We start from the raw sequence: 26,797 nt of genomic DNA, 5'->3' as shown, positions 1-26,797 counted from the left end.
TGTACTGCTCAGTTTTGTTTGTCTTGATAAAGATGTGTTGAATTTGCTGTATCATGGCATTCTCTGATGTTAGCTTCTGTTTCCTGTCAGATGTACTTTAATTCGACCATCTCAGACAGCACCAAGCTGCTCAAACCCGTGCTGGTGTTTGCATTTGCCATTGCTGCAGCGCTGACTGGCCTGACTCAGATCACACAGCATCGTAGCCACCCCATCGACGTCTATGTGGGCTTCCTCATTGGAGCCTTCATCGCCGCCTACCTGGTGAGATAAAGGGCACATCTGGTGTGTGTTTCTGTCTGATGGAGCTCCAGAGTCTGCAGCTGTTGTCATGGACATGGCTTTGTGTTGGTGTTGTCATGGCGACTGCATCAGCTTAAACCGGAGGCTGATGGTAGATCAAAAACCAACAGCTCTGCAGCTCCAAGTGACTCAAATCTTGATTTAGCCAATAAGCTTCAGCCGAGGAGCTTCACAAAGAGATGATGGGCTGAATATCCAACTGAATATGAGGGAATATTAAACCTGCCAGCACAAAGAAACATCTGAACAGCACCTAAAATACAGACAGAAGGTCACTGAGGCAGCTTTAATCATTCAGCCTGAAAAACACAGCTAAGACTTTCAAATAATTCAAAGCCTGATTTAATAGAATATCATCCAAAGACACCGACTCAGTTGTTGAAACCGGGAGATTTAGTTGTTTTTGAAGAGGTTGGTAATAATGTAACAGATCTTGGTGCTGGTCTCTGAGGTTTGATCTGACGATTAGATCAGGTTTCAGAGTATTTTTGAGGTTTGTGACTCTCCAAAGACTCACAAGATTTTATTCTCCTCCGTCAGGCCCTTCACGCTGTCGCCAACTTCAAATCATCTGATGACATCACTCCACCCCCACCTCCTCCATCCCTAAAGGCGGACCCTCTCCGAGCACTGACTGAGCGGGGACACGAGTCGGTCTATAACAAAGGCCCTGCCTCTGCCTCAGAGAGTAACGATGAGATAGCAGCAGCTCCGGCTCCCATGGACCGGCTGGATGGCCTGGGGCCCCTGCAGAGGGAGAAGGGCTCAATGGGAAGTCTGAAGAGGGCCAGTGTGGATGTAGAGCTGCTGGCTCCCCGAAGCCCCATGGGAAAGGAGACCATGGTGACCTTCAGCAACACGCTACCAAGAGCTAGCATGAATGTAAATGGTGTACTGGGGGCCAACGATGCCTCTGAGGAGGCGGTGCAGCCGGTCCAGCCAGTGCAGCCAGTGCAGCGCCGTCTGAAGGCTGTTCAGGTGCCCATGGACCCTATGCGGTCACAGCAGCTGGTGTCGGAGTGGAAGCAGAAGTCGATGGAGATGCGAGGTATGGGTGTTCGGGACGAGGCAGAGCACGAAACCAGTGAAGACGGCTCTGAGGTAGGCTCTGTGGGGACTGACGATGGCGGTTCTCAAGCCCCGATCTACCAGCCTGCAGTGCATGCCGGGAGGGCAAACGCAAGTCGCAACCCCACTCCACCTCCAGGGGGGGCCAAAGCTGTGGCAACACCCAGACCCCCACAGATCCCAGAAGCAGGACCCCCACCGGTTTCTCCAAAAAGCGCCCTAACCCGAGCCAAGTGGCTCGCCATCCGGGAGAAGACAACCGGGGAGGCGTCCGGGCGTGGTGCTGCCAACCAGCCACGACTCATGCAAGTCATTGCCATCTCCAAGCAGCAGGGCCTCCTGCCGTCCTCGTCCTCTGGGGAGAAGTCCTCCGAAACCACATCCACCTGCTCTGCCATCTCCTCCGCTGCCGACTCGCCACACTACCGCCACCCCTTTGAGCAACCACGGGAGGGGCCAGGTATCATCACAGTGGATGCCCATGCACCCCACTATCCTGTTGTCCAAGTCCCGCTTCCTCCCCAGGCCCAGCCCCCATCAGGTAATGGTAACCCATGGGAGTGGGTGGGGGCATCCAATGGGGGAGACCCACGAGAAACCTACAACCTCTCTAACCTGAATCGAGGAGATTCGGCCAGCCGCAGCAGCAGCAGCTTCCACCCACGCCGCTCTGCCTCACCATGCGCCACTGTCGACCCTACCATATCCTCAAGCCCACCTCACCAGCAGGTAGAGATGTCATCAGATGCTCAGCGCAGGGAGATGGCCATGAGGCGCAAGACAGCACTGGTTCTGTTGGAGCGAGAGATCCGTAACCAGACTGAGCAGGAGAACTATTATAAGAGTCTGCAGGGACGGAGGTTCAAAGATTAGCCTGTTACCTTTCAAAATAAAAGCCTTACTCTGAAACTGGTCACTAACAGCATAAAACCTGGTTGGCAACAAGGAGCGTGATGCTATGCAAGCAACAAGCTGTGAGAAGAGGTTTCCACCCAGGAGATGATGAGCTCAAGGTTTAGGAGCTCAACACTTGGACAGTTTCTCTTCACAAAAAGACATCTTACCTCTCAGAGAGTCTAGGAGGACATCAATGCTATTGCAACTATTTATTTTTCCAAGTGAACCCACCACAGAGGACATTATTATTATTATTATTATTATTATTATTATTATTATTCTTGAGATAAGTTGCTATCCAAAGAAATCATCCCAAGAAGGATGGATTCAGTGGTTATAAACAGAGACAGAGGTGTTGTTCACATTTATCAGATGATCTCACTGTTTTTGGTCAGTGATGGTGCTGAGGTACCTCTGCTCTTCCACCCATTCAGTTTCCTGTTCAGTGACTTTAACTTTAGAAAGGATTCAGGCTGTGGCTAAAGGACAGTATTAATCCTGAAGGAATCCAATCACAAACTTCTTTAGACTGACACAGACTGACCCAATTGTTCTGTGATCCAGAAAGGAACACCTCCATCTGTGCCGAAGAGATGCTGTCCACTGTGTTGAGCCTCTAAGAAGAAAGGAACTCATTCAATAAACAGCTCAAAGTCAAAGCACAGAGACAAACTCAAACAGTAAATTTTTGAAACACCCGAACAAACCCTAACCCTGCAGCAAACAAGATCCCTGCAACAAACAAGAACCCTATGACAAACCTGCGACAAACAAAGAACCCTGTCACAAACAAGAACCCTCCAACAAACCCTAAACCTGCGACAAACAAGAACCCTTTGATAAACCTGAACCCGCTGACAAACTCTAACCCTCCATCAAACAAGAACCCTGCAACAAACCCTAAACCTGCGACAAACAAGAACCCTCCGACAAACAAAAATCTTCCAATAAACAAGAACTCTCCAACAAACCCTAACCTTCCAACAAACCGTAGCCCTGCGACAAACCATAACCCTGCGACAAATAAGAACCCAGCAGCAGAACCCAACCCCTCCAGTTATGGATTCTGTGATGGCGGCCATGTTGGCAGTCGAATTCAGATTGTATATTTCTTGCCTCTCTGGTGTGATGGTTTGGTTGCTATAGTGATTCTCAGCATGTTTGTTTGTTTGTGTGTGCTGCTGTCTGATTGGTGGAGGTTGTGAGCGTTTTGTTTTTGTGTGTGAATGATAGTACTTATTACTAATGGACCGACATGAGATTAAATCTCGTCACAGACGTTTAGGTTTAAAAAGAAACTAGGTGATTTTATTTCAGAGCTTTATAAGTGCGAAAGACGGCCGAAGGTTTACGTGCGTGAATATTAATCAAATGTTTCTTCAAAGAATCGGAATGGAAAATGGTGTTAAAGCCATGGCTTCACAGTAAAGTTATTTATTTCTGTCTACAGAAAGTTTATGTTTCAGTTAAACAAGATTACTTATTTGATTGATTATGCATGTCCTGATTGTCCACAGAGATCAACATCTCTATGAAACATCTGAAACACCAATTATAATTAACGTAGCGTTGCTAAAAAGTTTTTTAGCTCAACGATAGTGATTCAGAGCAAAATTATGGACAACTTGTGGTGTTTTGACCAGCTAAACTGACATATATAACCGTACACTTAATACCAGATCGAAGTTTCTATTTTCTTGGATAAACCTGCATATTCTGCCATCCAAACATTCATCTTCTTAGCTTCTTATCCAGCTTAGGGTCACCTTGTGATTCAGGTTGGTTTAACTCTGTGAGGTCTTCATCTGTTATGACCCCAACCCCCTAACCATTTCTTTTAAGCCTCGTCCACAGATGAAATGATTCAATCTGTAGCAGATGTTTAATCTCTAAAAAGACTTTTCAGTCTGTATGAGGTAGAAAGACTTTTGTTGTTCCCTGATTGCTGAGATTTAAGAGAACAATTTTTAAAATATTACATATTCTGACAGGACAGGATTAGGGTCATCGTGATCATTTTTTTTGCTGTTAAAATCCACTGTCTGCAGCAGACATGGACGAATCAAGAAATACCTTAAAGAGAACATGAAGCGTTCCACATATATAGGCTAATTCCCATCATGGAGACCTGCTCTCAAAAACTGACATAGATGTGACTCTGTCTGTAAAGCTGGATTTAAGAAATAAGCGATGAAATATAACGTTTTAAAAATATGTTTAGCACCATCTTCTGTCAGTATGGAACATGACAGCATGTGGTTGGTTGGTTTCAGGTAATAGACATTAGTTTAGGTTAGGACAGAACTGATAACGCAGAGGAAAATAAGGAAACTAAAAACTAATTGTTGTGTTACTATGAGTTTATGTTAAACTGATTGTTGAAACTTGTTTGGCTAGCTGCACTCAAATGGGAAAATCCATTAGCATTAATATTCGGGTTCGTAAAGCACTTTAGAAACGAGACCTGTGTGGAGGAGAGCCTGTTTGAGCCACCAGAGTGACAAGCTGGAGTCTCACAATCCAGATTTTCCTCATCAGGTTGGGTGTACCAAGCCATGCAGTCAGCTGGCTACATTGTAGATACTGAAGACATCAAATGTAGCAAAAACAAAATTGATAAATAACTTTAAATGTTTTATATTTTAGATTTTCCAAAGAAGCCACCCTTTACTTTGTTGACAATGCTGCAAACCCTTGGCCTTCTCTCAATGAGCTTCATGATGTGACACCTGAAATGGTTTTTACTTCACAGGTGTGCCTTGTCAGGGTTCATTTGTGTCTCACCCTTCTTAATGGGTTTGGGACCATCAGTTGTGTTGTGTAGAAGTCAGGTTGGTATACAGCTGACAGCCCTCTTTGACAACTGTTAGAATTCATATTATGGCAAGAACCAATCGGCTAAGAGAAACAGTCCATCATTACTTTAAGAACTGAAGGTCAGTCAGTCTGGAAAATTGCTAAAACTTTGAGTGTCCCCAAGAGCAGTCGCAAAAAACACCAAGCACTATGATGAAACTGGCTCACATGAGGACCGCCCCAGGAAAGGAAGACAAAGGAGTCTGCTGCTGAGGATAAATTCACCCGAGTCACCAGGCTCAGAAATCACAAGTTAACAGCACCTCAGATTAGAGCCCTGATAAATCCCGCACAGACACCACAGTCACCTGACCTAAACCCAATGGAGATGGTTTGGGATGAGATGGACTGCAGAGTAAAGGCAAAAGAACCAACAAGTGCTCAGCATCTCTGGGAACTCTTTCAAGACTGTTGGAAAACCATTTCAGGTGACTACCTCATGAAGATCATCAAGAGAATGGCAAGAGTGTGCAAAGCAGTAATCAAAGCAAAGGGGGACTATTACGAAGGATCTAAAATATAAAACATTTTTTGAGTTATTTCACGCTTTTTTGTTTACTACATAATTCCATGTGTTTATTCATAGTTTTGATGCCTCAGTGGTGTAAATTATGCTTTATATGTGTAACGTTTCATGTCCTCTTTAAAGTTGCATTCTGCTTTTATGACCACCACCATCTGTTGACACTGTAGATTCTCACAGTGTCAACAGTAATAAAAATAAAGAAAACACATTAAATAAGGTGTGTCCAAACGTTTAACTGGTAGTGTATTTGGGCTTTGCTTTTCCTCACTTCTAATATGAAGTAATCCAGTCAGTGAGATGATGTGAGGAAGAAACAAAGGGTCACCAAAAAGTGTGGCATCTCTTCCTCAGAGGCTCCACTTTCTTGGGTTTTTTTCACATCCACCTGTTTTCGATGCAGACGTGCTGATGGTATTCCCAGTTGTGCTTCAGTAAAAAAAAAAAAGTTACATTTGTGCTTTGTTGTGCATGTATTGGGCTGTTATGTTGTAAACTGTCTGGATGTTTTTGGGAACAGAAATTATTTTGTTGCATAAATTAACGCTGATCGCATCAGCTGATTCTGCTGCTTGGTACACTTGGTCAGAGGAAGAAAAATCAGTTCGTGTAGGTCAAGTAAACACCTGTCACCTGGCTCAAACAGGCTCTCCTCCACACAAACCCGAATATTATGGCTAATGGCTGGATTTTCCAATTTGAGTGCAGCTAGCCAAACAGCAAACAGCCGCTTACTGCTAAAGAGACAGACAGTGAAAGTGGACAGTATATCCTCAGTTTAACATAAACTCATTGTTGCAGCCAGGGGCAACACAAATGGCAACCACATGACATCACTGACAGAAGATGGCTCTAAACAACTTTTAACTTTAAGCATTTATTTCTTAAATCCTGCTTCACAGACAAAGTTACATCTGTCAGTTTTTGTATGTAAATTATGCTTTATATGTGTAACGTTTCATGTCCTCTTTAAAGTTGCATTCTGCTTTTATGACCACCAGAGGGCAATACATTTGGGTTTTTTTAAAAAAAACCAACCTTTTGGTTTTATTCAGGATTCTTGTGTGATATCATGTGCACATTGCTCAAGACTTGCCTGATATATTGGATGTCATACAACCACGTCACCACAGAGGGGTGTGGTTGTTTTTTCTCTCACATTTTAAAGTTTATCTCATCATTTAGCTGGTTCATCACCACAGGTGTAGTGCTGTTTAATGACCGCTGTGCACCTGATGCACACGTTTCTGCTTCTATCGCTGTTTCAGCACGGAGGCTAACTAACATGAAGTCTTCATCACTTCTTCCATGCTGCTCGCAGCTCTATCCTCCCTGATGTGTCTTCTCTCACTCAGACATTTTTCTTAGTAAAGTTAAAGTCAGGGTTATAAATACATCTGCAGCTTAGACGGAGGCAGGATTGATCCAGAGGAGAGCAGAACTGCTGACCTAAACTGTGAACATGATTCACAGTGAGATCCGACCCGAGTTACATAGTAACCATGTTACGTCCATAAATGTTAGCTTTATGGCCTGTGATGCTGCGTATTTATTAAACTCAAGATTCCATGGCTGTATGACTGCACTTGTGCTGAAACACTGCAGTTATGCATTGCTCTGCATGACAATTAGTTTGTAATTAAAACGTGTCTGCGTGACTTTTCTCAGCAGTGTGCACACAGAGAGAGCTTTTTTCTCTCCCAGGGCCATACACACCGCACACATGTCTGTGAAAATGCAGCTCTGACCGTGTTGATCAGATTAATGTCTGAATCCTAACATATGTAACATCAACTTTAATAACTGCCAGCAGAAACAACTGAGCCCATATTTATGCTCATGTCACAGTAACAGCACCTTCGTGAGCTCGGGGATGTCCCTGGTCTGTTCATGTAAAGCTGTTTCCACCTGAGTCTCAGTCCACTCGATGGAGCTCGCACTGTTCCTATCAACAGAGTTCTCTCTGATGTCACAAACATTGATCCTCCTTCAACCTCCTCTCACTGATCTGAGCTCACGGTAAAACCTGACCTTACACTTGATTATTCCGTGACGACATCAGTCCACTCGATGGACACATGCTTGTGACATCATGCTTGTGACTGCTGCTTTTTCTTGATTTTTTTTTTTGTTTGTTTTTGTGCAGACCAATTGAGCTACGATCACTCAGATCCACTTAAAGCCATGACTAAATTTCACCTAATTAAGCTAACAGTGAATATTTTATTTTGCATTTGGAAAAAAGTGATGGAGTGATCTTCTGGCAGCACTATACCTGTGTTTATCACTTCCAGAGTTTCAGGCAGGCCCAGACAGTGGCTTGCACGCTAATGTCTTGTGACTGAAAAGCCGTGTATAGGAAACACCCCTCTGCTTTGGGGGTGTAATCAAAGAGCTGTGTGCTGCTTGATGACATCATGCATGCTGATTCGTTCCATCATGTAAATGTTGGTTTGAGGACAATAGGAGCTCAGAAGAATAACATCCTGAAACAATCGGTCTGTAAATACGAGGCGGTCCGTCCTGCTGTTCCCGTGTCCGTGTGTTGTTGCATGTGATGTTTCTAAATCGGCGCGCTCTCATCTGAATGTAAAACCATGAAGCATCATATGAGTGTATAAAGTGCTGCTATAAAAAGAGCTGAAGAAGCTGTTTCAGGTGCATGCTCTGTGGTTCCAATTAAAGCTCGTTCTTCATCACTGTGTCTTCCTCTTTTCTTCCAATGATGCCATCGTGGCTCTCAGTAATAATTGTTAATCCGGGTTGTTTCCTGGTATGCAGAGGATGAAGCCGTTTGTGTGTTGCACTAACTTTTCCACAGATGATGTGATGAAGACATCCCTCAGAGTCTTTGTCAACTTGTTAATTTCCTATTTCATCCTCTCTCAGTCTCTCCATCATTTGAGCTTCCTGGAGGTTTTGGTCTCATGGGGCGTTTCCTTAAACTGACCAATTAGTGCTGAGAGACCAGCAAGGCCAGAGCACTGCCATCTGTCGCTGATGACTTGATACTGCATCTCCCTCACCCATCCACACACCATCTGGTTATAGACAGAAGACTTTTCGGGTCGTCATTGATCCAAGACAAAGGAGCCAACTCGTATGGATCTGCACCACCACCAATAAACCTTAAACAAATATTGTGCCCTTTCCTGCGGACCAAGTCCTTTCCTGTATGCCTTTGCATCTATAACGCATTTTGAGGAGCTTTTCTGTGCTTTCGGACATTGATCCATTTCAGTGTTTACCTCCGAGTGCCTCCAATATGGCCGCGCATGTGGGTTACCGCCCAGAACGTGACGTAGGTGAAAACCCTCTATCCGGTTGTTCAGTGATGACGCGACGAATCCTACTTCCGGGCCTAAAGTAGTCTGCGTTTAATATGGCTTTTGTGTTGTTAACATGTTTAATGTTATGTATTTTCTTCTATTTGATCTCAAAAAGCTCCTAAAACAGTCAGTGATCACTGTTGATCTCCCTCGGCTTTTATTACCCTAATCATTTATTTAAGCTCAGTTTTTAAAACCTTAGGATGTAACTACAGCCCAGCCCATGCAGCAGTATATGAATGACTAACCTCGTATTGTGGATGGATTATCTCAGTTGTTCTCCTGGCTGAAGTTCGGTCCTTTTACAGCATCCTGCCATGCGATTACATTTGTTCCTGACCACCGAGAACACTCACGTTAACTTTTATCGAGTGGAAAAAAAGTTAGCTTGTTTATATTATGCTAACATAGCTGTGTCGCTAGCAGTCACGTAGCACATCATTATATACCAGCTAGCCCAACTTCAGTAACCCTACAAACGTCACTGCTTTTTAGTTTTCTGTCTTCATTTATGCTGGAAGTGATAACAGAGCTGTACGTTTTAATTTGTTTCTAAAACCCCGCAGTCAGGACATGCTATATTGTATTTAGATAGAAGCTAGCGAGCTAACTCCCTGCTAACTTCTAACTCCGTTAAATGGCATAAATTCCGTTTTCATGGATGCCTGGATGTTAAACTCAATTGTTCCACCTGGTAGAGCAGAACGCTGATCATTTTAATAAAGATGAAAGACTTTAGACAGTTTTTCAACTCTCAGTAATGCCATAGTGATCGTTTGATATATGGACCTGCAGCGGAGTTTAGGTCCAGACACGGCTAGTGTGTTTTAGCTCTTCTGAGGCAGATTGCTGATGGGGAGTCACGGGTGTTCAACCTCAACCTCCACAACTTCCACAGCTGCCACATACAACCTTTGTATGTGGCAGCTGTTTCCTGTCACCACAGTGCAGTGTCATGGCCGGCCTGGAAAACCTGGAATTTTCTTAAAATCTAAAAGCTGTTGGTTTTTAGAAAATTGCATGCAGTTACATTTGTGTCGGTGAATACCGGCATTGCCCCACATCATCATACGAGACATTAAGATCACACAGGTTAGGGTGCAGATGGTGGTTAAGTTGCCCAGGGAGGGGCCTCAGGGTTACAGGAGAATTACAGGTGGTGTCAGTCAGCTTCATGAGAATTGAGCAGGCTGGAGACACTGAGGTCCGCGCTCAGGTGAGTCAGGTGACCTCATCTGTCTCACAGAGCTTCAAGGATCAATAGCAGAACCAATCACACATACAAACAAGTTGCCTAATGTCCTGCACCTTCAGCTCATTATGCAGTTTCCATGGCAACAGTGGTGTTGAGATAAGATCTAACACACAAACACACACATCACTCCCTCCTTTAGCAGTCCTGATAGTCGCTCATGTCTCCATCTCCTCCTGTCACACCGACCCTCTCCATGTCCTTCACTACATCCATGAACCTCTGAACTCTTCCTCTTCTCCCCCTCCCTGAAGCTCCATCTCCATCCTCCACCCTCCTTCCTCTGCACATACATGCCTCTCTCAGTCTTTCTGACTCTGAGCCGCCTGTCTGATGGACTCATTTCTGATCCTGTTCATCACATCAGGTCTCACCGCCATCTTTAAACCTTCCCTTTCAGTCTTGCTGCTATCCTTCCATCATGAATCACCCTGACACTAATCTCCACCTGCTCAACCCTGCTTGCACTTCCTCACCTCTCTGTGGATGGCTTAGGCGCCCCTGCTGGATACAGACGTTCATCACAAATTTTGTCTCTGCAGGACCTCAGTTCAAAAATTCCGACTAGAATCAAACCAGGATGAACACACACACACACACCTCCCTCCCACTCATCTTGTCTCACTCTTCATTTCCTGGAAGCCATCCAGCAGCCAGGGTGTTACCAAGGCAACAGAGACTGGGAAAATGTGTGTGTGTGTTTGTGTGTGTGTCCTGATCATGTTTTCTGCTGACAGATGGCGCCCCCTTCAGTCTGACAGTGGAAACACAGCTTCTGTCCAGGGAGGAATCAATCAGTGATCAGTCATGCTGTGATGTCATTCAATTAAACTTCATTTACACACTGTCAGCTCACAGCAGACACCCTCTTTGTAAAGGACAAGGGGTGGAGTCAGAAACCATGAGGCCCACCTGCAGAAAGGTACAGAGAGAGGATGAGAGTCTACAGCAGCATAACTAGATCAGGTTTGCTAATCATGACTGACTGTGATGAATCTGGAGACTGAAGCTTTCAGTTCCTGTGTCTATTTGCCTCCAGGTAATCTCACCTGATTGTGAAGCTTCATCTGAATTCATATAATTCACTTCAATAACATACCTCAATTACTGTATTTTTGACTGTTCACAGTCAATCTGCACTCTGCTGATTTGCATTTTAATTTCTTTAGTTTTGTTCTTCTATTTGGTCGGGAATTGCACAGCAATAAGGATTTCACTTCATGTCGTACTGTGTATGATTGTGTATGTGAAAAATAAAATTTAAATTTGAATTAACTTTGATGTGAAACCTCAGAGTTTCTGACCTAGAATAAAGTTTAAAAAGAGTTTTCGTTCTGACAGTTAAACACCTGCCCTGTTTCTGATGTCTGAGGATGATGATGAAAGATGACAAGAGTAATGAGTATCTCAGGTTTGAGGATTTCACATCTTCAGTCTATTTCAGGAAAAATTGATGAATCACTGGCCACATTATTAGTCCCTTATTTATCCAGGTAAAAAATCTCATTGAGATTAAAAATCTCATTTCCAAGAGAGACCAGGCATCAGTACACCTCGCTAGTACCAGGTTGGACTCTTTTTTTCCTTCAGAGCTGCTGTAACTCAGATTAACTCAGATTGGCTCAGATTCAAGAAGCTGCTGGAAATGTTCCTCACAGATTTTGGTCCATGTTGACATGACATCATCATCACACAGCTGTTACACCTATGATGGGAATTTCCACTTCATCACATCCCGAAAGTGCTCTATTGGGCTGAGTTTGGTGACTATGGCAGTGCGGCTAACTCATCATCATGTTTAACAGACTAGTTCGAGATGATGGAGCGTGGCCCTCACACCATCACCAGCAGCAGCAGCCTGGGCACTAATGGATAGATCCATGCTTTCAAACTCTGAGCTATGTTGCTAGTTAAAGGTCCAGCTTCTGTATCTCACAGGGAGAGAAAAGAAAGCTAACTTCACTCAGAGATGGAGAAAGATAAGAAAAAAAAGACAGAGGAGAGTAGAAAGAGAGGTTAGATTTAAAGAAAAGGACTGCTCATATAAAGCTTACATGCAAGTCCTCGTGTTTAATCACATATTGTTTTTGATGTGTTTTTATAAATTATGTATTTTCATTTAGTGAAACTTCCTGCAAAACAAACTAAGTATACTAATTTTGTGTTATTCAAATATTGTCTGACAATTCTGGGGAGTTTTGTGTAGGATAAACAGGTTACTTTGCAGTACTGTGGTGAATTCACAGTAAAGCACTTTGCTGTGGTGCTGTGGTGGTCAGTGTTCAGCAATAGAAATTAATTTACATTTAGGATGATGATGTTTAGATTCGTTCACTGAATTCAATTGTTATACCAACTTTATACTGTCTGGTATAAAGACGGCATTCAGTATACTGTTAATGTAGAAATCAGCCGAGACAGCTGCAAAACATCTGCTCACATCTGGTTGAATTCAGGTGTGTAAATCCACAAAGAGCAGCCAGTCAGCTGATCACAGCCTGTACATAACTTTACGGATTTGTTGTCAGCGCTACTTTGTTGTACTTTGTCTGAAGGTGTGCTAAATTTCTTATTTATAGTTTTTGTCTGACCTGTCAGGAACTACAGATGAAAAGTAGCTTTGGCTAAATCTGGTATATTTGCATTGATATATGTTCATTAATACACACTGTCACTTTTAAATCAATAAATGTAAAACAATTCAAACACTAAGAAAATCTGTTGGAGCTGTCAATAGAAATGATTGTGAGCGGAGTATTTTCCCCACACAGATCCTAGGGTTCCCCCACCTGCTCAATCAGCTAAAGTATGAAGTATGAAGATGTTTTATTGTTCTGCTTGATGGAGCGACCTCCATCCTGATGGGCAGAGTTCACCTTGTCAAAGTGGGTGGGAACAACCCAACACCTTCAGTTAATGAACGGTTAAATCTGATTACATTGTAATATGTGTGAACCAGTCGATCAGTTAGCTTCCAGTGACAGCAATGGAGACACCTGTTAAGTAATGCTGATGTGTGACATCAGCTTCGTCACGTCTTCATCTCGTCCCAGTGAAACATTCACATATAGAAACGTGTGACAGGAGCTGAAGTTGTGTAATGTTTAAGTGTGAGGTAATTAGTCAGCTCAGCAAATATGAGCAACACAAACTGTGTATGTGCAGTTTGCCACACATCAGGTCTGAGAGTCCAGCTGCTGTATTTACACATACTCAGGGTCTCTGAGAGAAGCTCCCATGTGCTGTTCAGAGGTCTTAATCAGACATTAGATCTGTTATATGAAGAACACGCCGTACAGGCAGCTCAGTGCTGGTTACTCTACAGTGATTGGCTGATGCAGAACAGCTGTTCAGTGTGACGTCTCAGATCCACATAGAACAGCAGGTCAGCTGATCACAGCCTCACATCATTTAACTTACTTCTGTGATTCTTCCCTCACCTTCTCATCCGAGGCTCCTCCATCAGCTCAATCCCAGTTTTTGGACTCTGTAACCAGTGACATATCAGCTGTTCACCGTTAATAAACGTGCTGAAGCTTTCGACCAGCACGAGGCGCCTGCCAGGCAGCGCTCAGGGATATAAGAACCTTCAACCGGGGTTCACTACTTCCGGTATTAGGACGTGTATTTCCGGTCTCAGTGACGCGCTGACAGTAGTCAGACTCTTACCCTCTGTTAGCTTGTGTTAGCCGCAGTTTAGCCACAGTTTCCGGGTTCTGAGCTCACCTCGTGCTCCGGTTCCGTGCACCCGGTTCCGTGCACCCGGACCCTCCGTCCCTTCACCTGTCGGCTGGGATCGAGACGGCTCCCGGTTCTGTCCGATCCGGCTGCCTCCGGACTCCGCCTTTAGCCGCAGAGCTAACCCTGCTGCTAGCGCTGCTAACGGCTAACTGTGGCGTTCGTGGGTAAGCGAGAGAAACAACGACGAGGCCGCGCACAGGTGAGTCAGCGTCACCTGCCGCTGGTGAGGGTGTCTATGGATTACACACGCGGGGTGGCGGGGGTAATCTGCTTGAAGCAGCACCACACACCTGAGCCTGCCAATCAGGATCAGCTGATCAGAATATACACACACACCACATTTCCGGGCTGACGATCAGCTGATCACATCACCTGTCCTGAGGTGCAGCAAGTGGAGCAGTGAGAAACTTTATTTATTTTCGTTAAACTTTATTCAGACAGGAAGTTAGTGAGGATCAGACTGAGCTCAGAGGTTCCTCCCACTCTCACAGGTAGCTGCATGTTCTTCAATGTCCAGGAGTCCCCTGCAATCCTGAGCTGGTCACCTGGCAAACGATCATGTCACAGCCTGAGACCCTCAAAGTCTTGTTATGGTGGCCCTATGGTCCCAATCCTGCTGTTTTCATGGCAAAAAGTCACTAAACGCCACTTCCTGTTTTACCTGAGACCTCACAGACTGTAAATAAAGATGTAGAGCTGCATGCTCTCTGATGTCCAGGAGGGGGCGGCTGCTGAGGTTCCCGCACTAAGAACAGCCTCTCACACCTGTCATTGAGAGCGGCCTCAGGTGTGTGGCTCACAGGTGAGATTAATGGAGACATGAGTCAGCTGACCCGATGCTGAAGGACCACATGTCTCAGATGTTTTTCCTGAGGTCATCAGTATTTACATGTACCGGTGGGGGGGATAAGCTGGTCTTTGGTGTCTCACCTGGAGATCGTCAGGCTGCAGCTGGAGGATGCAGAAGATCCTGATGATCTCAGTCTGTGGTTTTTGCAGACCTCCTGACCTGCTGCCACAGCTTATCCATCATCATCATCATCAGTCTGAGCTCACCTGAGCTCCAGGAGTTTCCTTCATGAAGGAATTTAAAAGTGTTCCCTCAGAAAACATCTAAACCTCTAAAAACAGCCCCCTTTACCCGTGAAATCACGGTAGTAAGAAATACTGGTCGGACTCAATGTGAAGCTCGGATTTTGGATGCTGGGAGGGGAGAAGATGAAATGAAGAAGCGATCCTGACGTGCACACTCAGGTGCAGTTCTGCTACTTCGTGTTTCCTACTGATCTGTCACTGTCATTTCACTGCTTGTGTTTTTAGGATGGGCTTATTCACTATTTACTATTGCTGTTACTAGGGATGAAGATTTATAAGAATTTAGCAATTCTGATTCCGTTATTGATATTACTTATTGATTTGATTCCTTATTGGCTGTGCTTTGAGAGTCTCCACCATATCAAAGACATTAGTCATGCACATTAACTGCACACTGTGGGTCACATGTTTGTCCATGTTGACTGTCCATGATCCTTTCTTTGTTATGATCAGTGCTGGAGTCATTACTCAAAAGTAATCTATTACTCATATTACACAGAATACTTTCCTTAAAAGCTATGTAATGTGTGACTTAATTACTCTCTGGAGAAGGTCATTCATTACATTACTCGTTACCAGTGATGGGAATAAAGGCGTTACAAGTATTGGCGTTACTTTTTTTTTCAGTAACGATTAATCTAAGTAATTACTATTCCTATCGTTACAACACCGTTACTAACAAGAAAATGCGGTGACTGCCGCCTGCGCGCTCCCGCAGGCGGCAGTCACTTTCTGCCCGACGATCACTTTTTGGCATAATACCTGGAGCTAAGGGGGCAAAACAATCGCATGAGTGCTGCTGTTTGGCTGTGGAAGAATAAAGTAGTCATGGTAAGCCAATCACACGACCACTTTAAGATGACAAAGCAACAAGGTGATATATACCAGGTTTTAAATTGTGTTGATAGGCCACGTAAAACCAGAGTGATGATAAACAATATATACACGGTGTTCAATTGTGTTAATACAGTATGTCAAAATGAAAACATAACTGTAAATCCAGACACATGAGGTTGTGCTGAAGAGAATGATACCAAACAAGGCAAAGTAAATAGTTTTTAAAGGTGAAATGTAGGGGAAAACATCAAAAGTAGTCAAAAATGGCCAATTATACCCTGGACTCCAGAGGGTTAAACTTTTTTTTTTTTTTTTTTTAAAGTAACGCAATAGTTACTTTTCAAGTAATTAATTACTTTTAGAATCTTGTAACTCAGTTACTTTTTTGAAGTAGTAACTAGTAACTATAATTACTTTTTCACAGTAACTTGCCCAACACTGCTCGTTACGTTACTTTCATGTTACTCCTTAAAATGACCTGAAACACAATGTCTCATAATTACGATTACGACTGAGCTGCTATTTTCCTCTGACACAAGAACTGAAATCAGCTGATCGTAGTGTGAGTACAAGAATCCGTAAGCGGAATCGATAGGTCCTGGAATTCTAAGGAATTGGACAACTGGGAACTGGTCCTTTTACAAGAACCTTTACAATTCTCATCCCTAGCGGTCATTAAATTGAGCCTGTCTGTTTCCTGCCTCACTCCCACTTTAATGTCATCTCCTAGCTTAATGATAACAGTTAGGATGGGGGAAGAGCTAATCCTAACACTAACGTGTCGCAGGCAGGTAAATGTTTAATAAAATAGGAGCTTCTCTGAATTCATGAAATTCCTCCTAAAGATGGACTGACAGTCTCTGAGGTGCTTCTCCAGGTTTACTACTGTCCACCTGCTGCTAGTGATGGGAGGAGCTGTGTCAGCTCGAGAAGTTGAGGCTGACGCTGCTGTTATTGATGCAGAGGAAAGTAATCGATAGTTTTTGGTATCAGTTCTCTTTGCTAGCCTTGCTCGGTACAGACTCTGCAGTGCTGAGAAAAAATAAAGTACTGCCGTGGGGAGGTGGGGGTTAAGTTCTTCAGCTCAGTCTTTCTCTGTACTAAAATCAGCCACTCTGACAGTGCACTGAACACTAACTGTGATTGGTCAGATGCTGACACCTCTAATGGCTTTTGGTGTCAAGCAGGTTCAGCTCCTAAAGCACAGAGATTAGATCATCAGTGTCTCGGTTTCTTTGATCTGATTTAAAAAAAATAAAAATACCTGCAGGTTATTGATCTCATGTCATCTGATTGGATGAAAGGTTGGATCGGTTGTTGGTGATTACTGAGATGACTTTATCTAAACAAGCCATGTTAATCAATACTTGTGTTTAGTGTAAAGTTATTGATCGGAATAAAGGTGACTGATTGTTTGCAGCTCTGAGCTGAGAACCTAAATCCCTTAATGATCTGTTTTCAGAGGTGGTTGAGGCTCTGCCCCCTGACTGTAGTCATCAGTGAGTTCATCTGTGTGTTCCAGGTGCGGCACTCAGGTCTTGACCTTCGCTCTGAGGACGCAGTAGCAGCCATGTTGACCTAGAGTCGTCATTGGCGGTGGTGAGTTCTGAGCACGAGCAGAAACGACGGGCAATCGCAGCCATGTCGGAGAACCAGGCGAACAACAACAATGTCCCGCTTAACAACAACAACAACAACATGGGACCCAACCGCCTCCGCAATCCCAACCTGAACCAGAACCCCCTCATCAATGTCCGCGACCGCCTCTTCCATGCGCTCTTCTTCAAGATGGCCGTCACCTACGCACGCCTATTCCCTCCGTCCTTCAGGAGGGTCTTTGAGTTCTTCGTTCTGCTCAAGGTGGGGCACAGCTCACCTGTCAGCAGGATGTAATCACATTACTGATCAGTCAGTCTGTTTCTGAATAGTGATCTCAGGAACACGTCACAGTATTGGTAATGGTCAGGTGTTTCAGGTGATCACAGATGTTTCAGGTGACTCCTCTCCACAAATAATTCAGTTAAACTTTATTTACATGCTTTTATTCTGCAACGTAAAGTCTGCAAAACAGAAGAGGAAACCTAGACGATCAGATGACCCACATCTGAGCAGCACGTGGTATAACAGCACAGTGGAGGGGAAGAACCTGTTAGAAGGAAGTTCTATCTACAATAGAGCCAGGCTCAGCAAGGGAAGTGGGTTGGGGGTGGCAGGAAGTGGAGAAGAAACCCTTAGAGTATTATGGGAAGTCTCCCAGCAGCCTGTTCCTTTAGTAGCGTGAATGAGGTAGGGGACAGGGTCCCGATACAAGCTGGTTCCTCTGTGGAGTCAGCGGTGTCCTTACAGAGCGTTGTCTCAGACATTTGAGCATGCTCAGTGGGCAGGTTTATGTTGCGAATGATGTAGGTGAAGCTGTGAGGAGCCAGCAGAATTGCTTTACACAGAGACCAGAAACGATTGCTAACCCACAGAGGAAGGGTCTTTGGTGACTCTGCAGACAGGTTCCAGATGTTTACTTTCTTTGATCAGAGGACATTTATTGATTTTGATGTGTACATTTTATTGTTTTTATTAGGGGTGCAACGATACTCGTATCGATATTGAACCATTCGATACAGTGCTTTCGGTTCGGTACGCATATGTATCGAACAATACAAAAATGTTATTTATTTTATCAACTTTTCTTCTGACGATGCTGTCTGTGTTGAGCGCTCAGTGGATCTGCATTCGACTACTCCGCCTAGGCTGCACTGTCAGTGCAGATCCAATGAGCGCAGCACAAGCTAGCAAGACAGAAGCTAAGCTCGTTGCAACATGGCAACTACCTCAACGCTACCCGAAATTGAACCTCCCCCACCCTCATTCAGATCTGGCGTTTGGAACTATCTTGGTTTTCATGTGAAGCATGACCCTGATGGTAAGCGCATCATGGACAAAAGTAAAACAGTATGTCGGATGTGCCACGCAATGCATCAATTGGTGGGAACTAGTGCGTTAGCGCAGTTAGCTTGTTAACGTGCTAACGTGCTAACGCTGTCCAGCCCCACGCACGGGGCGAGCCGCGGTAACTCGTTAACGGAGATTTGCCGCGTTATGGCGTTAATGTCATTTTAACGAGATTAACGCTGACAGCACTAGTGGGAACACAACGAATATGACTGCACGTTTACACCGACATCATCCTAGTGCAAAGACAAGTGGAAGCAGACAAAAACAACAAGCACGCATGTTACAAACTTTACCCGAGTCATTTAGACAGCCATTAGCACATGATTCTCCTTATGGGGACCTGATATGTTTAATATGCTGCTGAGAATATAGCCCAGAAGAAGCGTATAGTATAGCTTTTATTTTGGAAAGAGACATTTCTCTGTAATAAACTCTCTTTTCCAAAGCTGAGTGATTTCTCGATCAGATTTATTATTTTAATTATTTTGTTGTTTCAGCAACATTAAATTTAAAAACTGCACTTTTGAGTTAAAATATATATTTATAATTTTAATAAATGACAAATTAAAAAGGCATGAACATTTTTTTTGTATGGGAAAAAAAAATCGAACCATGACACCAAAGTATCGAACCGAATCGTGAATTTTGTGTATCGTTGCACCCCTAGTTTTTATTTTATTGGTGACGTATTTTATAAACTCTGGTTGCTGTGAGAGACTCACTGATGCAGAAATGAGATTACGGTGACACAACCAGTGCTCGCTGACATCTCTCTAACCCGTCCTCAGGCACTCTTCGTCCTCTTCATCCTTGCCTACATCCACATTGCCTTCTCTCGCTCACCCATCAACTGTCTAGAGGTGGTAAGGGAGCGCTGGCCCCGTGACGGCATCCTGCGGGTTGAGATCCAGAGAAACTCGAGCCGGGCACCCATCTTCCTTCAGCACTACGACTCGGCGAGCCTCCATGATGAGCTGGATGCCGAGGAGGAAGGAGGGGGGCTGGCAATGGGCGGGCTCAGCCTTGCGATGCTGCCCGACGAAGAAGTGGAAGAGGAGGAGATGACTGTGGAGATGTTTGACAACAGCTCAGTGCAGGTGATCTCTCTCACTTTTTCTCACTCTCTCTCACATGCACACACATTGAACTTTGATAACGTTCGTCTGTAATAGTTGGATTTTTTAGATGTGTTAGATGTTATTTGTTGTACTCTGTTTATTCTTTTTTGTATTTGAACTTTAAAATCTGTAATGAAAATATATATAAATTTATAAAACTAATAAAATCCCTAAAATTAACCTTAAATACTTGTTTGTTTGTTTTTGTTTTTCAAATTTTACTTAAATTTAGAAGAAAATTAACAGAAATGATGTCGTTGCCATCACTGGTGTTGGTGATTCTAGTGTTAAACCACAGCATCAGACAGCCAGCTCACCTGCACAGGTGTAAACAAGCTTGGCTTGGAGCAGGTGAGCTGAAAGGAAGTGACAGACCTTAACAGCGCTTCCTCTTTAGCATCAGAATTCTGAATCACGTTCGCATCCTGGTCCTGCAGAGCTGCAGCGAGTTCTAAATCCTCTGCTTATGTCACTTCTTGTTTTCCCTGTGAGTCAGAAGTGTTTAGTGTGTGTGTGTGGGTCTTCATAAAGTTTGAGAGTCACACAGATTTTGGGTTTCCAATAGAAACGAAAAGTAGTAATAAGAGGATGGCGGTAAAACACTTGTTGGCAGGTGTGCCCTCTGGTGGTGTGTGAGCTCAGAGTAGTTCTGTGTATCTGGGGACTTAACTACCCCGAACACCTGACTCAGGTGAACTTTAAACTGCTATTGGCTACTTCAGGCCTTGCGCACACGGGCCCCGAGTCGGGATCTTGCACTGATCCCGATCGCTGGAAGAACACAACTACTACAACCTCCAAATGACTCTTTCGTCCTGTCTTCCTCCCATCGCCGTGTTCTGTCGGAGGTCAGCAATCAAAGGGATGTTTTTGGTGGAACAAAATGTGTAAGGAAACGTGTATTCACCAGCCAGTTTGCAACTACTTGCAAACTGGTTGGTGAATACACGTTTCCTTAGCAACAACAGGGTACCGGGAGCCTTTTGTATGAAACCCACAGTTGGGGTTTGTGATGAGCGTTGCTCAGTGTCCCATTGACTGCACTCCCTCAAGCATCATGTGATGACCGCCAGTATTCATATTACTCCCTGGATAATCTCAGATTAAAAGCAGAAATGACCCTCAAAACCTTTTGCTGTCCTGCTGCAGTTTGAGTTGGACATCGAGCCCCGCCTGAAGCCATCTCTGGTTGGTGCAGGAGGAGGAGGAGCTTCAGGAGGAGGAGGAGCCAACGACAGCCAGGACGTCTCGTTTAGCCAGACCACTAAAGGTATGCAGCCGCTGCAGGACTCAGTGTCTGAGCTGGAGATGATGACCCGAGCAGGTAAACCGTTCTCCACCCCACCCCTGCCACCTCACCTCCTTTAACTCCGCCTCCTTATTCAGTCCAGAAACACCTGCTTAGCTGTTTAATGTTTCACAATTTAAGATTGTATGTATTTATTTTTGTGTTTTTCTGATGTGGTTGTTTACTTTGTTGTTCATTGTCGCAGTGTGGCCTCAGGAGGAGTACATCGTGGAGTACTCGTTGGAGTATGGCTTCCTGCGCCTCTCTCAGAGCACCAGACAGAGACTCAACATCCCTGTCATGGTCGTCACACTTGGTCAGACTCTGAGCCGCCGTGTCACATGACCTCAGCGTTGGCCAACTTGCACACCCTAACCGCGTCTGTGTCTGTTTGCAGATCCGATGAAGGACGAGTGTTTCGGAGATGGCTTCAGTCGTTTCCTGCTCGATGAGTTTTTGGGCTACGATGACATCCTGATGTCGAGCGTGAAGGCGCTCGCCGAGAATGAGGAGAACAAAGGTGGGGTGGGCGCTGTAAATGGAGGGTGGGGCAGGGCACTTTGGTGTGATGCTACATTCACTGATTGGATTTAGAGAGCAGGTGTTTACTTCCAGTCATGTGACACAGCTCAGGTGTTTGTGTGGTTCTCTGCAGGATTCCTGAGGAACGTGGTCTCCGGTGAGCATTACCGCTTTGTCAGCATGTGGATGGCCAGGACCTCCTACCTGGCCGCCTTTGTCATTATGGTCATATTTGTAAGTACAAATACAGTAAATGACCCACACTGATCGTTCGGGTTCGTTCAGTCGCACGATGTCACGACTGAGTCTCGCGTTCTCCGTTTCAGACTCTGTCGGTGTCCATGCTGCTCAGATACTCTCACCACCAGATCTTCGTCTTCATTGGTCAGTTCCTCATACCATTCAGTGTTGACCTTTGAACCCGAGCCTCAGGTCTATTCTGACTCTCTCTCACCCCCTACAGTTGACCTCCTGCAGATGTTGGAGATGAACATGACCATTGCCTTCCCAGCAGCCCCTCTGCTCACTGTCATCCTGGCCCTCGTAGGTGAGTCCAGATCCCATTCTGTTTGAGGACGCTTCTGAACCTCTGTCACCTGGGTCCTGACGCGTGGCCGAGTTCTTTCCGTTATCTGGCTTCCCTTACCCTAACACTGGCAGTCAGGATAAGCGGCTGCGTGGGGCCTGTTATCAACCCAGGCCCACGTGCCCCTTCACATCAAAGGGTGGCAGCATCTGACAAATCATAGAGGGGTATTTCATAGCTCATATGACTCCTCTACCAAAGAAAAGTGTTCCCCCTGCTCCAGAGATGTTATCAAAGGGTTATAAAAATCTTTAAAGATTATAAAAATATATCAGTAAAATGCAACACTGTTGTGAAAATGATGTGATAAATTCCTCAGAAACATCTTAGGTTAATCTGGACACAAGCATCTTAATTCCAGTCAGTAGTTTTATGGCTGAGTAAATACTTTTTAGTTTACTTTTCACAGAATGCTCTGTCATATCAGGGAGTGAGCTTCTGGAATAGTCTTCCACTGTCAGTGAGGGAAAGTACAAGTCTACCCATCTTTAAGAGTCAGTTAAAAGGGCGGCTGAGGGACACACAAACATGTGATCATGTTTAATAATCATGCTTTATATTGGACGTGAAAAAGAGTTATTGTGTTACAAAAAAGGAAACGACTATTAGTGTAATGGGTCAGTGCAATATCAGGACAGTCAGGGCATGTGCAATACTGGGGTTTGTGCAATATAATTGATGTTTCCGTTATTGTTATCTATATTGTCCTCTGTGTCCACTCTTCTTGTCATTGTTGGTTCTAGTATAATGTGATCACTGTTTTTGTCCTTGTCACATGACCTGTAAATAATGTCTCTGTATGTTTTTACTAACTTGTGTTTAACACCAACCTGCCAGAGGGTCTGCAGATGGAAATTAGCCCAAGGCTATAATCTGGCATCTTTCTAAATAAAATAAAATAAATAAATAGAAAGCAGCGAGAGAATAAAAACTATGGTTTGATAGTAAAGATTAAAAATAACTGAATTTAAACTTGCTCAGCGCTACATAGAAATCTGATCTAAGGTGAGCAGGTACTGTGCAGGTTAGGGCCTGCATGTCTGCTGTGATGCTGTTTACAGTCAGTCCAAAATGCTGCAGCTAGCTTGCTCACTTTACAAAAGTGAGAGGTCACATGACTCCAGTGTTAGCAGCCTTACACTGGAGTCGTGTGACTGCATATTTTTTTATTATTTTTTTATTTTTTATTTTTTAAAAGCTTTTATTGAGCTTGTTTGTGTAGCTGCGTCTGTCAATCACAGATTGCTCAGGCCTGATTGTCAGTCAGCTGATCTCAGAGCAGCTCGTGACTCTGCTGTACCGACACTCTGTAGTGACCTCCAGGTGACCTGATGTTTTGTTTTTTGTTTTTTTTGTTTTTTTGTTGTTTTTTTTTTGGGATCCTGTTTGTTCAGTTTCAATAAAGATTAAAGTCAAAGTACTGAAGGTTCCTGGCAATAAAAACGAGCGTCAAATTAAAAAATGTTTGTAAACAGACTGGATGGACGTTAGCCTTGGTTGGGGGGTGTGGCTTACATTTAAAGCTGACCTGTGATGTCACTTTCTGTCTCAGGCATGGAGGCCATCATGTCAGAGTTCTTCAATGACACAACAACTGCATTCTACATTATCCTCATCGTGTGGTTGGCAGATCAGTACGACGCCATCTGCTGCCACACAAACACCAGCAAACGCCACTGGCTCAGGTGAGGTCACTTTCTGTGTGTGAGGTCATTGTTACAGAATTAAGTTAAAAGGGTTCCTGGTCATTTGATCAATAAACAGATCAATCGGGCTTTGGCCATTTTTATTGTGAATGTCTCTTGTCAGCCTGCAGACCTTCAAGACTGATCATGTGATCTGTTCTCCCTGCAGGTTCTTCTACCTTTACCATTTCGCCTTCTACGCCTACCACTACCGCTTCAATGGCCAGTACAGCAGCCTCGCCCTCGTCACTTCCTGGCTCTTCATCCAGGTAAGTGTCGTCATCCTCATGCCTGTGCTAAGCCCCTCCCCTCAGACAGTAAATCTAACATTTTTGTCCTCTCGCAGCACTCCATGATCTATTTCTTCCATCACTACGAGCTTCCGGCAATCCTGCAGCAGATCCGGATCCAGGAGATGCTCCTGCAGAACCAGCAGGCTGGTCAGAACCAGACGGCTCTGCAGGATAACCTCAACAACAACATTGGCACTGCCGCCGCTGGAACGGGACCCGCCAATGCCCCCCAACCAGGGCCGACCAGTGGAGCTGAGCCAGGGCCTCAGACAGATTCCCTTCCGTCCCCTGCGGAAGGTGGAGCCTCAGGAAGCGGGGAGGTGAGGGCGGAGCTGAACTGGGTCGCTCACACAGCTGCCATCCTCACTGAAGCCCTGACGTCGTCAGTGGATGCGGGAGCCAGCAGCGATCAGGGGCCAGCTGAGATCAATGTGGTGGCCGAGTTCTGGATGGGAGGGGGAGCAGTAGGAGGGAGGTCCTTAGGTGGGAGCGGAGCCTTTGGAGGTCAAGATCCAAACTCTATTTCTGTAGAATTTAAACCTGCACCAGCTCCTCCAATCACAGAGCAGCATGAGGTGGGGCCCTCAGAGGATGTGGGGCCCTCAAAGGCAGAGGGAGCCTTGGAGGAGGCAGGGCCCTCAGAGTGCCCCTCCCACACAGACTGTCCCCCCTCACAGAGTGCAGACTGCCGGCAGCAGCCGTCCTGAGGCTACTGACATCGCCTCACCTGTGAGACAGCTGATCAGCTCATTGATCGAATGAACAGGTTTTATTTGATTTTTAAACTCATTGATTAGCTTGAGGGTGGCGTCTCCCTGCAGGTCACGTGAACAGAGGGCAGGGATGCGATAATTTATTCTGCTGGGTTTTTTTGTTTTTGTTTTTGTTTTTGTTTTGTTTGTTTGTTTGTTTTTTTTTGTTGTTTTTTTGGGGGGGTGGAGTATGGATGGTTTTTCTTTAGACGGTGTCTGAGGTTGGAGGTCCATCACCATGGAAACCGAAAGCAACACCCTGAACAAATGAAGCTTGAAGCAGAAACTTTTTTTTTTTCCCCCCCCTCTAATCAATAAACCCGACTGTCTCTTTCTCAAACATCAGCCTTTTCTTTGATTCTTCAAACAAAGCTGATCGATCAATTGGCTCATCAGAGCTCTGCTGTTACCGGAGGATTTTCAAAATAAAATGCATGGCGTTAACAGACGTTTTATTTATCTTGAAAACCCTTCTAACATGAACGTGTTGTTACGTGATGAGTTTATTCAGACTTCATGTAAAACCTGAATCCGTTTGTCCATAGAGGAAAAAGCTTCATAATATAAGCCCTGACAGCAGGAAGCTGCTGCCACATGGTACACACCAGGCCTGAGTGGTTTCACTTCATTGATCAAATAATTAACTGATTATCAATAATATTCAATAAAGAAAAATCAGGTTTCTGCTGCTGGCTGAAAGGATGAAGCCAAGCAGTTCTGGTGTGCCTGGGGGCGGAGCCAGTGAGCTACAGACAAGAAGTCTGATGCAACCTTTCAGTTATTGATCAGCTGATCAGTTATTGATTCTGATAGACTGAAGCACAAACTCAACTTAAGTTGCTTTTTTTTTTTTTTTTTTTCCCTGTCTCGTCTGCTTTTGTCTTGAGGGAAATAATTGAACAGGAAGTTTGGACTATCAGCAGCTGAGCGAGCTGATTGGTTGTGGAATATGACTGACTGTCACACTCACGCTCCGCCTCCTCCATCTGTTCATCTATCAAAATGGCGAATGATGCGGTGGGTCTGATGGCAGCGTGTTTGCTCTGACCGCTCCCCTCAGACATCTGCCAAACACATTTTGGGGGGAATGGGACACATGAGATGCTCTGAACCAATCAGGAAGCCGCATTTAAAAGCAGCATTTTGGTCAAAGTCCCTTCAATGGGACAGTGGCAAGTTTTTGAAAGTGAACACCTGTTTGCGTTCTTTGGATAAATTATGGTCTACAAATCCGTAGGAGGGGAAAGGAACTGATCCCTCCCATCAGGTGAACTTCATCAATTATTGATTGGATATCAGAAACAATTGATCTCTGAGTGTCTGTTTTTGTTGCTGTGAAGTAGACGGAGCCTGAGCGTGACTCTGGCTGGGGGGGTGGGGTTCTTCTTCGTGCCTCTCTGCTGAGGACTGTAGCCTCATTATTGATCATCAAAATGTATTTACCTGTCAGACCAGTAAAACCAGTAAAAGCAGTGGTCGCCACCCATTGTGTGAATGCCTCCCTTCTTTCACACCATCCACACACAGGGATTTTATTCTGAAATGACATACACCAGCAGCAGGAAGTGAAACTTCTCATTACCTATGAAACCTTTCAAGAAAAAAGGCATTATACATGGATACTTTCAAAATAAAAGGCAACTTGCCAAGGTGCTGAATTGTTTTTGTCCAACAGGAAACTGGCCGAGCTGAGTGTCATGTTT

The 26,797-nt window shown here is 44.6% G+C and overlaps 2 protein-coding genes across 3 annotated transcripts in view; both read left to right on the top strand.

Annotated features, from left to right (window-relative positions):
- Positions 1-2,244, top strand: part of plppr3b (phospholipid phosphatase related 3b) — a 4,665-nt gene extending 2,421 nt beyond the window's left edge. Inside the window, exons 6-7 of the mRNA XM_085348152.1 lie at positions 91-264; positions 844-2,244. Coding sequence (XP_085204278.1) covers positions 91-264; positions 844-2,244 — 1,575 coding nt within the window. The remainder of the gene's footprint in view (positions 1-90; positions 265-843) is intronic.
- An 11,738-nt stretch (positions 2,245-13,982) lies between these two features.
- tmem259 (transmembrane protein 259) lies at positions 13,983-26,573 on the top strand. Of its 2 annotated transcripts, none has more exons than XM_085347502.1 (12): positions 13,983-14,168; positions 17,424-17,761; positions 19,639-19,947; positions 21,118-21,238; positions 21,462-21,572; positions 21,654-21,776; positions 21,912-22,012; positions 22,105-22,162; positions 22,242-22,325; positions 23,917-24,049; positions 24,219-24,318; positions 24,396-26,573. In XM_085347502.1, the coding sequence occupies exons 2-12, from the start codon at positions 17,543-17,545 to the stop codon at positions 25,047-25,049; spliced, it is 2,013 nt and encodes a 670-aa protein (XP_085203628.1). In that variant the 5' UTR covers positions 13,983-14,168; positions 17,424-17,542; the 3' UTR covers positions 25,050-26,573. The 2 variants fall into 2 exon arrangements, with proteins under 2 accessions (XP_085203628.1, XP_085203627.1); XM_085347501.1 differs by having other exon boundaries at positions 21,118-21,292.
- The last annotated feature ends 224 nt before the right edge of the window (positions 26,574-26,797 follow it).

Source organism: Diplotaxodon limnothrissa, linkage group LG23 (genome assembly GCF_057381915.1).
Source record: "Diplotaxodon limnothrissa isolate DT_005_m linkage group LG23, D_limnothrissa_male_GT1.1, whole genome shotgun sequence".
NCBI classification, from domain to species: Eukaryota; Metazoa; Chordata; class Actinopteri; order Cichliformes; family Cichlidae; genus Diplotaxodon; species Diplotaxodon limnothrissa.
The sequence above is the reverse complement of the archived record's forward strand: the minus strand, read 5'-3'. Positions and strand labels throughout refer to the sequence as shown.

Excerpts from the sequence above, each read along its gene's own strand:
- tmem259 (XM_085347501.1), top strand. The coding sequence starts at position 17,543 with ATGTCGGAGAACCAGGCGAACAACAACAATGTCCCGCTTAACAACAAC. Across the intron at positions 21,777-21,911 it reads CGAGAATGAGGAGAACAAAG|GATTCCTGAGGAACGTGGTC; the intron begins GTGGGGTGGGCG and ends GGTTCTCTGCAG. Across the intron at positions 24,319-24,395 it reads CTTCCTGGCTCTTCATCCAG|CACTCCATGATCTATTTCTT; the intron begins GTAAGTGTCGTC and ends GTCCTCTCGCAG.